At 35.0% G+C, this 13,604-nt stretch overlaps 2 protein-coding genes across 2 annotated transcripts; both read right to left on the reverse strand.

The window, feature by feature from the left end:
• Positions 1–3,068: 3,068 nt before the first annotated feature.
• On the reverse strand, positions 3,069–5,702 carry LOC107843761 (transcription factor MYBC1). Its single transcript, XM_016688152.2, has one exon. It carries the CDS (start codon positions 4,310–4,312, stop codon positions 3,488–3,490), a length of 825 nt encoding a protein of 274 aa, XP_016543638.2. The 5' UTR covers positions 4,313–5,702; the 3' UTR covers positions 3,069–3,487.
• Positions 5,703–7,376: 1,674 nt separating this feature from the next.
• LOC107843762 (G2/mitotic-specific cyclin S13-7) lies at positions 7,377–10,129 on the reverse strand. Its single transcript, XM_016688153.2, has 6 exons — positions 9,966–10,129; positions 9,103–9,317; positions 8,758–9,000; positions 8,527–8,652; positions 8,189–8,437; positions 7,377–8,096 (listed from the first exon to the last, which is right to left on the reverse strand). The coding sequence occupies exons 1-6, from the start codon at positions 10,000–10,002 to the stop codon at positions 7,575–7,577; spliced, it is 1,392 nt and encodes a 463-aa protein (XP_016543639.1). The 5' UTR covers positions 10,003–10,129; the 3' UTR covers positions 7,377–7,574.
• Between the last annotated feature and the right edge of the window lie 3,475 nt (positions 10,130–13,604).

Below are 13,604 nucleotides of genomic sequence, written 5' to 3' on the forward strand. Positions count from 1 at the left end.
GCCTCTTGATTACGTTAAGTAATTTTTTGGAAAAGGTTCAAAAATATGTCTGAATTATCTGAAATAACTTAAAAATATTTTTCGTTAAATTTTTGGCTTAAAAATACCCTTCCATTAAATATTTGGCTAAAAAATACCCCTCCCTCTAACGGAATTCGGAAAAGGATTAAACATACTCCTGAACTATCTGAAATGACTCAAAAATACTCCTCTGTTAAATATTTGGCTCAAAAATATCCCCTTTAACGAAAATTCCACCAAGCATGCCACCTAAATAAAAAAAAAATCACGTAACTATGTCACATTACTATCCATCCACATGTAAAATGTTAGTATTTTTTAATAATATGACATTTCTTTCTTCTTTCTTCTTTATTTTTATTTTTTTACAAAGCAGTAAAATGAAAAAAACAAAAAACCAATTTTTTGCTAATTACTTCATTAGTGTTTTAAAAGTTCTAGATTTCACCTTTTCATTAGTGTTTTAAAAGTTTTAAATTTCATCTCATTATTGTCGTTTGGGATGAGGGACAATTTGATCTTGATCTGATGTTGACTCGGAGGAGGAGCTAATATTTTAACTTTTAAACTAGCAAATGTTGATGTACTAATAATTGGGTTGAATTTACTATATGCAAATTCTTTTTCAAAATAAATGAATTCCTTTTAACACTTGTTTAATCATTTGAAATTAATTCATTTTTCTAAATTCAGTTTTGATGAGTAATCTTATTATTTTTAGAACAAGTTTGAAAAAAAAGTAAAATGATACTTAATATTGATAAATTAGTATTTAATTATGTCATTCATTAACTTTTTGAAGATGCGTGCCACATTCAAAGATTCATTAATTTTAGATTAGAGGAAGTATTTATTAAATCATTTTAACATAAGCATTTTGAGTAAAAGCTAGCAAAGTCAAACACATCTTTTGAGTAACTAATTTTAATTTTAGTTTGAAACTTGTTGCTTTTACGAGTAAATCTTAATTTTAACTTTTATACTGGCCTAATAATTAATGGGTTTATCAGTTTAATTAGACTCTTTTGTTGAGTTTCACACTTTTAAACCTATTAACAGGAAAAAACTTGTTTTTTTAGATGATCAAAGGAATTTGATAATAGCGATGTTACATTTAATACATTTTTTCGAAAAAAATATTATGTAACCACCGTTTGTCTAATTTGATTAAAAATGAAAAAAACGTGTAAATTTTATCCGTTTCACTGACGTTTTTAAATAAAAATAAAAATAAAGAAAAAAGGAATGTCATATAATTAAAAAATACTAACATTTTACATGTGGATGGTAATGTGGCATAGTCACGTAGTTTTTTTTTATCTAGGTGGCATGCTTGGTGGAATTTCATTAAGGGGAGGGATATTTTTGAGCCATTTCAGATAATTCAGGGGTATTTTTGATCCTTTTCCGAATTTCGTTAGAAGGAGGAGTATTTTTGAACCAAATATGTAACGGAGGGGTATTTTTGAGCTATTTCAAATAGTTCAGGGGTATTTTTGAGACTTTTTTGATTATTTTTTATAATTGTGCTGTTCAAGTCAGCATGTGTACTTTCACTAATTCCACAAGATAACTAATATCTCCCACCAACAACATCATATAAGCTAAGTCTACTCTATCCACCAAGATTACGAAAGATGGAAAGAAATCACCTATTGTTGTTTATCATCACTTCAATTTTGAGAAAGATAATGTTTGATGTCTTGATTTATTTAAGAATATTCAGACGTTTATTGGATTTTTGAAATTTTGATCTTTTTCTGAATATTTAATGAGATATTCGAGATGTCTTTTTATTAAAATATATCTCTTTTTATAATGTGAGCTATAGTTTGGGATGGATGCTACGTGAGCTAAGATTTGAAGTAAAATAGCGTCCAAAAAATTCTAACTAACTTCAAAATTTGAAGATGAATTAAAATTTTCTTGAATCCTATTCAATAAAATTTTGTGGTGTACAGTATTCTAACCAAGGTGGAAAATAGACCATTTTTTTTATTTATATCCACTCATTGATTTCTCTTAAATTTTAAGATAATTCCATAGATCAAAGAGAGTGCATGAAAGGACGCCTTGCAGTAATAATAAAGTTATCTTCATGTGACTCACAAATTCGAGTAATGAAATCAATCTACCGCTTGTGTTAAGGTAGATTACATGCATTATATGACAAAGTTACATATAGGTCACCGGTTCAAACTATGGAACCGACATGAAACTTGCATCGAGATAAGCTTGTCTGCACTGCACAACAATAAAGTTGGCACCATGTAACCACTGGCCGGTAGGTAAAGTTTGAGCCATGAAATCAACCTAATACTTGTGTCACGATATAAACACCTCCATTTCTTGCAGAGGGGACTCGTGTTGTTTCCTCTACTTGGCGAAAGAAGCATCGGAAAGGAGTAATCAAATTCAAGAAAATGCAGCTAGAAATGATCAATTCTGGTCATGAGACGAAAACAAGAATGATTATGCTCTCCGGAAGATTCACAGCGAAGTTTGCATCGAGACCACTCAATTTACAACAAGCACGACACACCTCTATACGACACTAAACCAGGAGACAAGAGAACTAAATTCTTATGCAGAAGCTCATGAAACCATAACCAACGAGCGTAGTTGCATCATGCTGCTCATGGCTATTAGCCTGTTACTAACAACAGTATTTGACTATCCACGACTACTATCATGATGTCTTCACGGACAATAACTTACCTCAACAGGAAAAAAAGAATTTTAGGAAACTCGAGCACTTCTTATGCAACTACGGAATAGATCAGCTTTTCTCAGAGAACCATATTGGCCAATATACTTGCAGAATGTTGTTACTGCTGAATCGAGGACAATTATGACATTACTGTTACCAAATTGGCATCTCGGTATACTATTGCCACTGTTCATCCTCCATGGAAGGGGTTAAATTAGACTGCTAAATGGAGGCTGATAAGAGAAACACAGTGCTAACTATAACATAACTACACTCGATCCTTTCACCACCGATGACACTATGCAACAAATCCTATTTCATAAAAATACAACTAACATTGAACTGAAAACAGCAATGGACTTGAAAGTGTATTCGCAGTTTTACACAAGTACCAACCGAAATGACTCTATGGAGAGTCACTAAAAACAGAAAATGCCATCTACAAGATAAAAGTTTCTAGAAATTAAAGACTAAAGTATTATTCCAAAAACAGTCTCTAGAAATACTCATAAGCCAAATTGACGGGGTAAGCTAATTGTTACGAGTGACCATCTGAGAAATCAACCCCAAAAGCCAAATTGACGGGATAAGCTAACTGTTACAAGTGACCATCTGAGAAATCAACTCCATAAGCCAAATTGACAAGACAAGTTAACAGTTACGAGTGACCATCTGAGAAATCAACTCCACAAGCCAAATTGACAGGATAAGTTAACTGTTACGAGTGACCATCTGAGAAATCAACTCTTCTAAATATCAATCATCCCCAGTTGGAAACAAAGTAAGAACCTTTCTCCCATTAGCAGTTGTAGCTGATTCCAACCCCTCTACATAAGAAGGCAACACTGGACTACTACTATGAACAGATGTCCCCATTCTCTGAACCGGCTGCTGCTGCGACTGGCGAGACAAAAATGGAACCTCAAATTGCCCGTTTGGCGATGACCCCAAATGCCTATGCTGCTGCTGAAGTTGTGGAGCATGTCCAACAATTGCAGCCACTGGCACAAATGGCATATAATGTTCAGAATTTCCCCTCCCTGGATGCAAAAAATGTGCAGGCACGGGTGAACTCGCAAACAGATGATCTGTTGCGGGATCCACCCCTGCACCGGACATACTACTACTAGAAAAACCCTGCATACGCTTCAAATAAAGCCTATATTTTTGCAAATGACTAGCAACATTTTCGCGAGTTAAGCCATCTACACTCATCAACTGCATTATAGTCTTTGGGACAGCATTCTTGATCCCCAATTGTGCAACTGCATCCACAAACCTCTTGTGTAGCTGTGGGGTCCACACAAGTCTAGCCCTTTTCGGGGTTCGGGCAGGTTCATCAGCACCAACCCCTGATGAACCTGCCCTGCCACCCAACTCAGCCGAGTTCGACTCAAACTCGGCTGATGGAGGAGTATGAACTAGTGGTGACATTCTGGGATTTGGGGTATTGGGGTTTTGAATATGAAAAGCTATGGCTAAACTAGGAGTAATTAAGGTTTGGGATAAAGGCATCAGTTCCTTTGGAGATGGTAATTCTTCTTCCCATTTAGCAAACCAATTGGAATCTTCTTCCCTCATTTCCTAAACAAAGTCTTGGATTTTCCAATCACCTGGTTACACAAGAGGGGTGCTCGGATAGTAAGCAGCCTTCACCTCCAACACTAGTGTCGTGGATTCGAGTCACCAAGGGAGCAAAACAAAGCGCAGTATTTTTGCTCGGATGGTAAGTACCCTCCACCTCCAACTCTATGGTCGTGGATTCGAGTCACAAATGGAGGAAATTACTGTTCTTCTTGGTGCTTCAAGATTGATGGACTCATTGACAATTGGACTAAAAAAAAACAAGATGAAAACACAAAAAATAAGATTTTTATGATACGGGTTGCTCGGATGATAAGTACCCTAGAGTCACCAAGGGAACAAAAAAGTGCAACTTTTTTTGGGTAAATTGATGTTCTTCTTGTTACTTCAAAATTGATGGACCATTTGACAATTGAGCTAAAAACCAAGATGCAAACATAAAAAGACAAGATTTTTATGAGATGGGGTTGCTCGGATGAAAAGTACCCTCTACCTCTACCCTATGATGGTGGGTTCGAGTCAGCAAGGAGCAAATAAAGGTGCAAATTTTTTGTTTCCATTGTTGTTCTTCTTGGTACTTCAAGATTGATGGACCAATTGACAATTGAGATAAAAACCAAGATGAAAGCACAAAAAGATAAGATTTTTATTTTATGGGGTAGCAAATTTTCTTGGAAATTTGTCTCTTTTTGAGAATTCAGATTGAAAGACTAATTGATAAAAACTTGAAAGATAAAGACCTTTTATGAGAGGGGTTTAAAGGTTTTTTTTTCCTGGGGTCAGTTTGTGTGTTTCTTGGAAATTGAGATTGATGGACTACAACTATAACAACAACCATAAACATTGAAATTTTACAGGTGAAGTCCGCGAAAAAAAAGTAAAACATAACTTAATTATTGTCTCATTCTAGAAGCAGAGATACTGTTTTCGAAAGACACTCGAGTCAAGTGCTTTAGATTGATGGACCAATTGTCAAAAATGAACAGAAGACCAAAGGCCTAAAGGCAGAATAAGAAAAAAGGTGTAAACTCTCAAGAAAAATGGGGTTGTGATTGACAGTGTAAAAGAGACTTGAAAAGGATATGGAATCTTTTTCTTGGTCAATTTATATGCTACTTGGAAATTCAGATTAATGGGATAATAATAATAAGAAGTGAAGACCAAAGTAGAATAAAAATAAAAAATAAAAAAGGAGAATTTTTTGAAAAATGGGGTTGTGATAGTGTAAAAAGACTGGAAAGATTAGATTTTTTTTTTGTTCTGAGATGGGGCTTTTGTCTTTTTGGTCTCTTCTCTCTCTTTCCCTCCTAGAAAAGCTTTGTTAAGGGGACAAATGAACTTTACTTTCCAAATTCAATTATGGTGATTTTGGTTTTATTTGCATGGGGAATCTCAATTTGCTTCGATGTTCAATATTCATATACGAGTTCAATTAAATTCAGTTCCATAGCAAAGGTGACTTTCGTACGAGTGGAACTGCGTTTCTATACTGACTACTTATATTGTAGTAGTCTTTTTGGTGACATCCTTGGTTACACCTTGTTGTGAATTCTAATGATACCTCGATTAATTCAATAAGTAAGCTGTCATACAATTTATAAAGCATAGAAAGAAGTACTTAGTATTTATCTCAGCTTAATGTTTGTTACAATTTACTATGTTAAAACTGTCTAAGGTTATTTGTCTTGAGCCGGGAGTCTATCGGAAACAATTTCTCTACTTTTTCGGAGGTAGTGGTATGGATTGCGTACATTTTACTTTCCCCAGACCCCACTATGTGGAAATATACCGGGTTTGTTTTGTTGTACTATGTTAAAAGTAGTCAAAATTTTGATTAGATTAGTATGCTGGGCATCTCTATTATTAAAAACTATAACTATACATTGGACTATAGTGATCAATCATGTGGCTACTTGATTGGTGTGCTAAGTGAGTCCTATCTTTATACAGTGATATTTGTATTGAAGTTCCGATTAATTCAAATTCACGTTGTGTAAGGCTCATCATTTAATGAGAAATTGCTCGGGAAATATATTCTTTTCAAGGATAAAGAGATCATATCCGTCCCATTATACTCGCCATTTTTTGCTACAAGTTATTTTACTGTCAAGTGTATTGTCAAAAGTGGGAATCACATGAGCTTTCAAAGAATGGATAAAAAGTAGTGCTCTTCTTTATTTGATTTAACAGATAGGGAATATTTTTGGCTGCTCGATGTTAGTGCGTTTGCTTGGTTACAATAGGATTAGGAATTGACTATTAGTTCAAATTTCCAGTTCAAGATTCCTCTATTTCCTTTCTGATATTCGTGTTTTGTATTTTTGGCAAGGCTAGTGTGTTATATTTGTCACAACATATCCAATGAAATGACAAAAGTAGGAAGAGAGGTTCAATAGCTTCAGTTGGCCATTTCTGCGTCGACCTTCAGATGCACTAGTTAAAAGGTACATGAACGAAAATAATCAATCTCGAAGGACCTACACTGTGGCCGAGCTGAGCCTAGGAGAGGTCTATTGTGCCCGTGTGTTGGTTACAGGCCAAATTTTGCATTTTAAGCGATACTGAAAGACCAGTAGGATTGTGATTGTGTCCTATTACAGCAATCTCATCTAATGTACACACTTACAAAATGAGGCGGCTAATGAGATCATGTTGTGGCCGAGCTGAACCTAGGAGAGGTCTATTGTGCCCGTGTTAGTACAGGCCAAAAGTTTGCATTTTACGCACTACTGAAAGGCCAGTAGGATTGTGTCCTATAGCAATCTCATCTAATGTGCACACGTACAAAAGAGGCTATGAGATCGTGTTGTGTGAGCTGTGCGCGCCTAGGAGAGGTCTATTGTGCAGGATTGTGTCCTACTAGCAATCTCATCTAATGTACACAAGAGAGCCTAGGAGAGATCATTGTGCCCGTGCGCCCAATTTTGCATTTTACGCACTACTAAAGGCCAGTAGGATTGTGTCCTACTAGCGATCTCATCTAATGTACACACGTACAAAAGGGACTATGAGATCATGTACATTAGATGAGATCATAGCCAAACATTTATGGTGAAGAATACAAGATAAGTTGGTGGAGAAGTAGTATGCATCTCCCCTAAATTGATGAGATAAAAATAAACTTTCACATTGCTCTAAGTTGATCAACTAAAATGCTTTCAAATTAAGTTTTATGGAATTGAAATTATTCCATCTGGTCAGCAGATACAAATCTAAATGCTTTGTTTGAAAACAAATAAAAACTAGAACTAAGCGTCCTTTATTCATGACTGGCCAACAGGGAAATGGCTGGAGAATTCAAAGCAACAGCACCTCGAGAAGGACTCGAATACTTCCTGTAAATCACCTTCAGCTTGTGTTCTGGTGCCTCCTTGTGATAGTTAACCAGCAGCTTAGCACAACCTAGTAGCTGAGACTCTGAGAAACCAGTATGCAGTTTCAGCGTCTCGTTCCAAAAAGGATTGCATTGCAGTGTGTGTCGAGCAACATAGACCGCTGAGGCAGCAATCATCGACGAGCAGTAGCTATTTGTAGCATAGTTCATCACCCCTAATTCAGCCAGGAAATAAACCATGTTTTCCATTGAGGTAACATTGCAAGAATTCAAGACAGCGACGTTCGCTTGTACATCAGAAACAGCAGCTTTGATAAATCGAACAAGGAATACATAAGGCGTTGGCACCGTTAAGTACCACTCCAATTGTCCAAGAATCCTTTTTTCCATTGACAGAATCTGTTCATGACTGTAAGCTCTGTCTGAGATGCACACAAAGTCATTCACCTAAAAATGTACATTATCAGAATTGGTTAGTTAGTTAGTTTGCAACTCGAAAAAATGGCAAGTAACTTGCGTAATAGGACTTATTAATGTACCTCAGGTGCCCAAATTTCTTCATATTTGGAGGCAATGAGCATGGCACTAATGCCAACTAACTGCAGTTCCCTTCTTGATGTAGTCGCCGCAGCAAGGTAACGATCAACGATATTGATGGTAAGGTAAAGAGTCTCTTGATTTAGCTCAAATTTGTGATGCACTTCAATCAACCAGTCAATCAGAATAGCTCTCATCTTTTCACTAACCTCAGGCTGTGAATCCATATAGTCATGAATTCTGCTCTCACTCTATGAAAAAACAAAATAGCAACCATATTCAGTATTATCAAGATATGTGAACAAGAAAAAGCAAATTTTACATGAAAAAGATCAAGTACCTCAGCTATCTTGTAAAAAGTGTAGATATCCTCAACATATTCCAGCACTGCCAACTCATTATTCACATCTGTAGCATCAATGTCCACTATCTGGACCTTTGGTTTATGACTTAGACCACAGGCAGCCTTCACAAACAGAAGAACACAATCAGACTCCCACACAATGGCTTAAACTAAAATACGCGGTACATGTATTTTGAAGTAAGAGTTGTTGATTATATATATGCTCACCTTACTCCTAGCAGTGAGAGTTGAAGTAAGAGTTGTTGATTTCTTCATTGAAGAGTCAACACAAGCCTTCTTCTTTTGCTTGTTTTCCTTCACTTGTTCAACAGTATCAGGACTAATTTCAATCACCTCAGGCTTTGTTTTTACAGTAGTAGCTGCTTTCTTCTGAGCTGGTTTTCTTGCAACTTTAACAGGTAAAGCTCCATTAGCAACGATCGGTCCATCCGCATTAACAACCATTGATTTCTACAAAGTAATTAAAAACCAACAACCCCTTTATTAGTATAATTAACTTCAATGAGTTTGTAAAAATACTAAGAGAAAAAATGAGTTTCCAAGTCTTATTACCTTCTGGTTCTCAGCTGCTGCTTGTGCATTAGCAAGTAATTGTGCACAAAAGCTCCTCGTTATGGGCCGAGACACCTGAGGAAGCGCCTTTGCCTTTCCCCTCTCGACCCCACCACGCACAGTTACCATATTCCCAATATCACCAAGCGCCTTGCGGTTTCTTCCTTGTGCTCCTGCCATATTCTTCTGCTTTAAGGCTCCAGGAACTGCCTCACCTGAACAACGTTTCAAAGCTTTTAGTTTAGTACTACTATTAACATTCAGAAGTATTTCAAGGAATTATCGATACGTAGAAATTATGCCAAATCTTTTAAGTTTTTTCCCCCAATATTTATGAAGATTTGTGTCTTTGGGTTAACAAGAGACCATTCACAGTATACAATTGAATTGTAGAGGGGTATATTTTAGAGGTAAAAGGGTAATTAGCGGTTCTATTAGTTTCAGTAATAACTCTGCTAGTTAGATCTGCCTATATTAGTACATTTCCCATCAATGAAAGGTGCAATCTTACCAATAAATTACATGTCAAATACTACTCAAATTCACACTAAACATTGGAGCAAGTTTTTTTTCATGCTTAGGATTATAATAAACCAAGAACTCCTCAGGGAACAGACATCAAAAACAACATATCTCATGAAATCGCACGAGTGGATTGTTGAGAGGGTGGTGATATGTAGCCTAAGAGATAGAGAGGTTGTTTCCGATAGACCCTCAAGAACCGACATATAAGGGCATAAACAATTAAAAAAAAACTATCTTTTTCATACTCAACACGATTTGTACAACGACAACAACAATAACATTACCCAACTAAAAGTTTTACAATTTGAATACAAGAAACCAAAAAAACAAGAATTAACCTCTGTTCTGTTGTTGAAGAACGTTTCTTGCAGCCATTTCTCGAAGAACGAACGGATTATTGACTTGGGTGTCCGTAAAATTGCCCGATTTTCCCTTACCTTTTCTCTGAAAGCCTCTGAGAAACTGTGGATTTTGGTACACTGAAGAAGAAAGCCCCCTTTTTGAAGTTGGAGAATCGGCACTTCTATTCCTAACGGTCTTATTTTCTTCATTTTGAAATAGTAGCCGTTAGATTAGTATAGAGCAAGATCCGACGGTGTAAATTTAGTTTCACGAAAACTAGCCGTTGGGTTTGATTGTTTTAAATAACTATGTTAATTAATTTAGTTGATGGGATGATTAATATTACTGCGACAGATCGAAAGTATATAACAATGTGTATTCTATGTTATATTTCTAGTACTTGTATGTATGATATGATTTTTACACTACCTTTTTTTTTTTTTTTGTATAAACAATATAGAAATGAACATTTTTATTGTGGGTAATAACAAGGGCAAACAACATAAATTTTGACAATTTGAATATTAATTACAGAAAATCTCGATATTGTTCATAATTACTGAAACTTCTAATTTTGAGACTGTCGAGATACATAATTAGCTTCCAATAAATCCAACGAAGATATATTTTTTTTTTGTGAAGATACATGATTAGCTTCTGATATATTTTTTTCGATTTTGAATCTGTTGAGATACATAATACATCCAACGAAGATACATTTTTTCCTTGTAAAGATACATAATTAACTCTTGATACATTTTTTCGATTTTGGGTCTGTGGAGATACATAATTAGCTCCTCGATAATTCAAGAAAGATATATGATTAGTTGAGATTTTTGTAATTACTTTGTAATGGTGGGAGTTTGTGTAAGTAGATAAGTTGAAATGTATATTTATGTTATTTATCGTATTTCTTTTTAGGAAAAAAGGTGCGAAAAATACTTATACTTTGGCGAAATTTGCAATTACGCATCTTGCACTTGGACAACTGCTTGTGTTCACACACATTGAGTGCGTAAGAAAAAAATGTTTGATAAAGGGCAAATATATACTAATTAAATACGATAAAAATAGTCTAGGGGGTCATAGGACCCTCGCAAAATTCAGAGTGCGTAACTAAAAATTTCGTCTAAGTAAACAATAAACAAATGCACATTTTGTCATGGGTAATAACTATTCGATAAAAATCGAATCAAAATGACTCATTTAGCTCGCAAGGGTATGATTGTGGTTGGGAGGTATCTGGGATAGAATCTTGCCTCCGTCTAGTCATGAGTTCCTCATATAAAACTTGTCCAGTGCGATTTATATCACTTGTGTGATTTGGAAGCTATTGCATTACAATAAATTAAGTGTCCACCCGAAGGGTAAAGATTGTGAGTTTCCCTAGGGGTTCCAAAAAAAAAAACCTTATTTACATTCCTATATATATTTAAAACTAAATAAGATAGCAATGTAATTTCATAAGTAAGATCTAGAGAATGTAATTTGTACGTGAATCTTACTCTTATCTTGGAAGGTATTGACACTTTCATTACAAAAACTAAATTTCAAAACTTCCTTAATTTATCGATCTTGATTCTCGTATCAATTTCGAAACTATGGACCTAGCTAGGAATAACTTTTGTCCGTTGCATGATGACACTTGCACTAGGTACCATCAGATTACTAAGTCCGACTTTTGTCGCTGCATGACGGTTGAATCTTGCAGTCAAGCTCTCTTCTGCCTTTTATATATAGAACCTATTACTAAATTACCCTAGCTACCAAATTACTCCTTAATATACCTTATTAGGCTAATGAATTTTGTAAATCGAGAGCCAGTATGGCACTAGATTCACATAATGAAACAATTTAATTGTTGTATAAATTGCACAAAGGCTATATAGATTGATAAAGTGGTTTACTTAAATGTGAACTATTAATAATATGATCGATCTATTTGGACATGGTTTTAATATATTTGAAGTTGTTAATTTTTAACGATGTCTATTTTTAGTTTGTCTTGATTGTTAAGAGTACTTTCTATTTGGACAAGGTTTTACTATGTCAGGACTTGTTATTCTCATGCATTAATACTTTTGTTGTTGGAAACTTTTTGACAATGATTTTATTGCTGCATGAATATTTTATTTTGATGATTAGAAGTATTTTTTCGATTCAATAGAGAGAATCATTCTTTTATAAGTATATCGGAATCATTTTTCTTAGAATTAATAAAAGTGGGGCAATAGTCGACTCTTCCCACTTATGCCATCTGTCCATTCTCTCTCTTCTTACGCTTTAGAGCTGGAATGGAAAAAGGAATTTTAGAATTCACTTTAGCTACTTGCCGATGGAAAATGGAATTTAAGAGGAGCTAAAAGTCACTTGACTTTACGGGAAGGATCACCTTCTGAATTTAGGATCAATCGAATAGAGAAAAGATCTAGCGCCTTCGTTAGAGAGATCAGAATAGGATATAGGGGAAGAGCAAGGGCTAGAGTAGTCCTCTGAATTTTTTATTCACGATGTCAAATATATCTCATGATTCGACCTGTAGATGGTGATACGAACTACTACAAAGCCCATTCCTAGAAAAAATATTAGTTACGTACATTTTAAGGTTGTGGTTTAGCCATCAAAGAAATATGCGCAGATCTTACAAATAAGATTCAAATTATAGTATAATAACAATAATAAATTCAGTGCAGTGTTATGTCAGACAGGATTGATGTACGTAGACATTACTAAAGTTCAAATTAAAATAGAGCTAATAAATATTTGGTACAGAGGCGGAGCTAGCATAGAATGAGGGATTCATCTGAACCTTTTTCGGTGAAAATTACACTATTTATATATGATTAAAAATATTTTTTATGTATATATAGTAAATGTTAACCTCATTCGACTAATTCATGTGTATATATTTGAAGTCTTTGTCTTTCAATGAAAAATCTGACTCCGTCTCCGATTAGGTAATGTTTTTTATGTGCCTTATTATGGATGAAGTTGCCCCATGTGTAGTGATTAAAAGTGCCTGCGAATACCACCATGTCCAACCTGACACCTAATATAGTGGCTCAATCATAAACTTTGCTTCATTCTAAAGTATGCCAATTGTCTAACCTTTCTTTTTCTCTGCACAAGCTTACATGTGTTAGGGGGATTGGAGTAATTAGTGGCACTTGACTTGTATGTCACGATTTGAGTACTAAGGTGTGGTGGACGTATCGAGCCAGCAAGGATTATGGTGGGATAAATATGATTTCTTTATTTTAAATTAGAGATTTCAAATTCGAGTTTTGAATATGAAAAAAAAATCATATTAAGAGCTTTCCCTCTTAATGAATTTTACATAACATAAATTTAAATTTCGAATATAAGTTTCAAAAGTAGAATGAGAGGTAAAACCATAAGGCATATATAGCGTGACGTAAAGCATTACGATTCAAACCCATGCAACTAATTACGAATTGTGATATCTTGTTCATTCAATTGTCTTAATGTGTGACATGACATGAAAAATGCAATAGTGTCAAATGCTTGTCGAAATAACGTTCACAAATCACCTTTTGGCCCTATCGTAGAAAAATAATCACTGTTAAGATATTCGAAATTGCAATAACAACAACATATACTCAATGAAATTCAAA

This window comes from Capsicum annuum, chromosome 10 (assembly GCF_002878395.1).
Source record: "Capsicum annuum cultivar UCD-10X-F1 chromosome 10, UCD10Xv1.1, whole genome shotgun sequence".
In the NCBI taxonomy this organism is placed as follows: domain Eukaryota; kingdom Viridiplantae; phylum Streptophyta; class Magnoliopsida; order Solanales; family Solanaceae; genus Capsicum; species Capsicum annuum.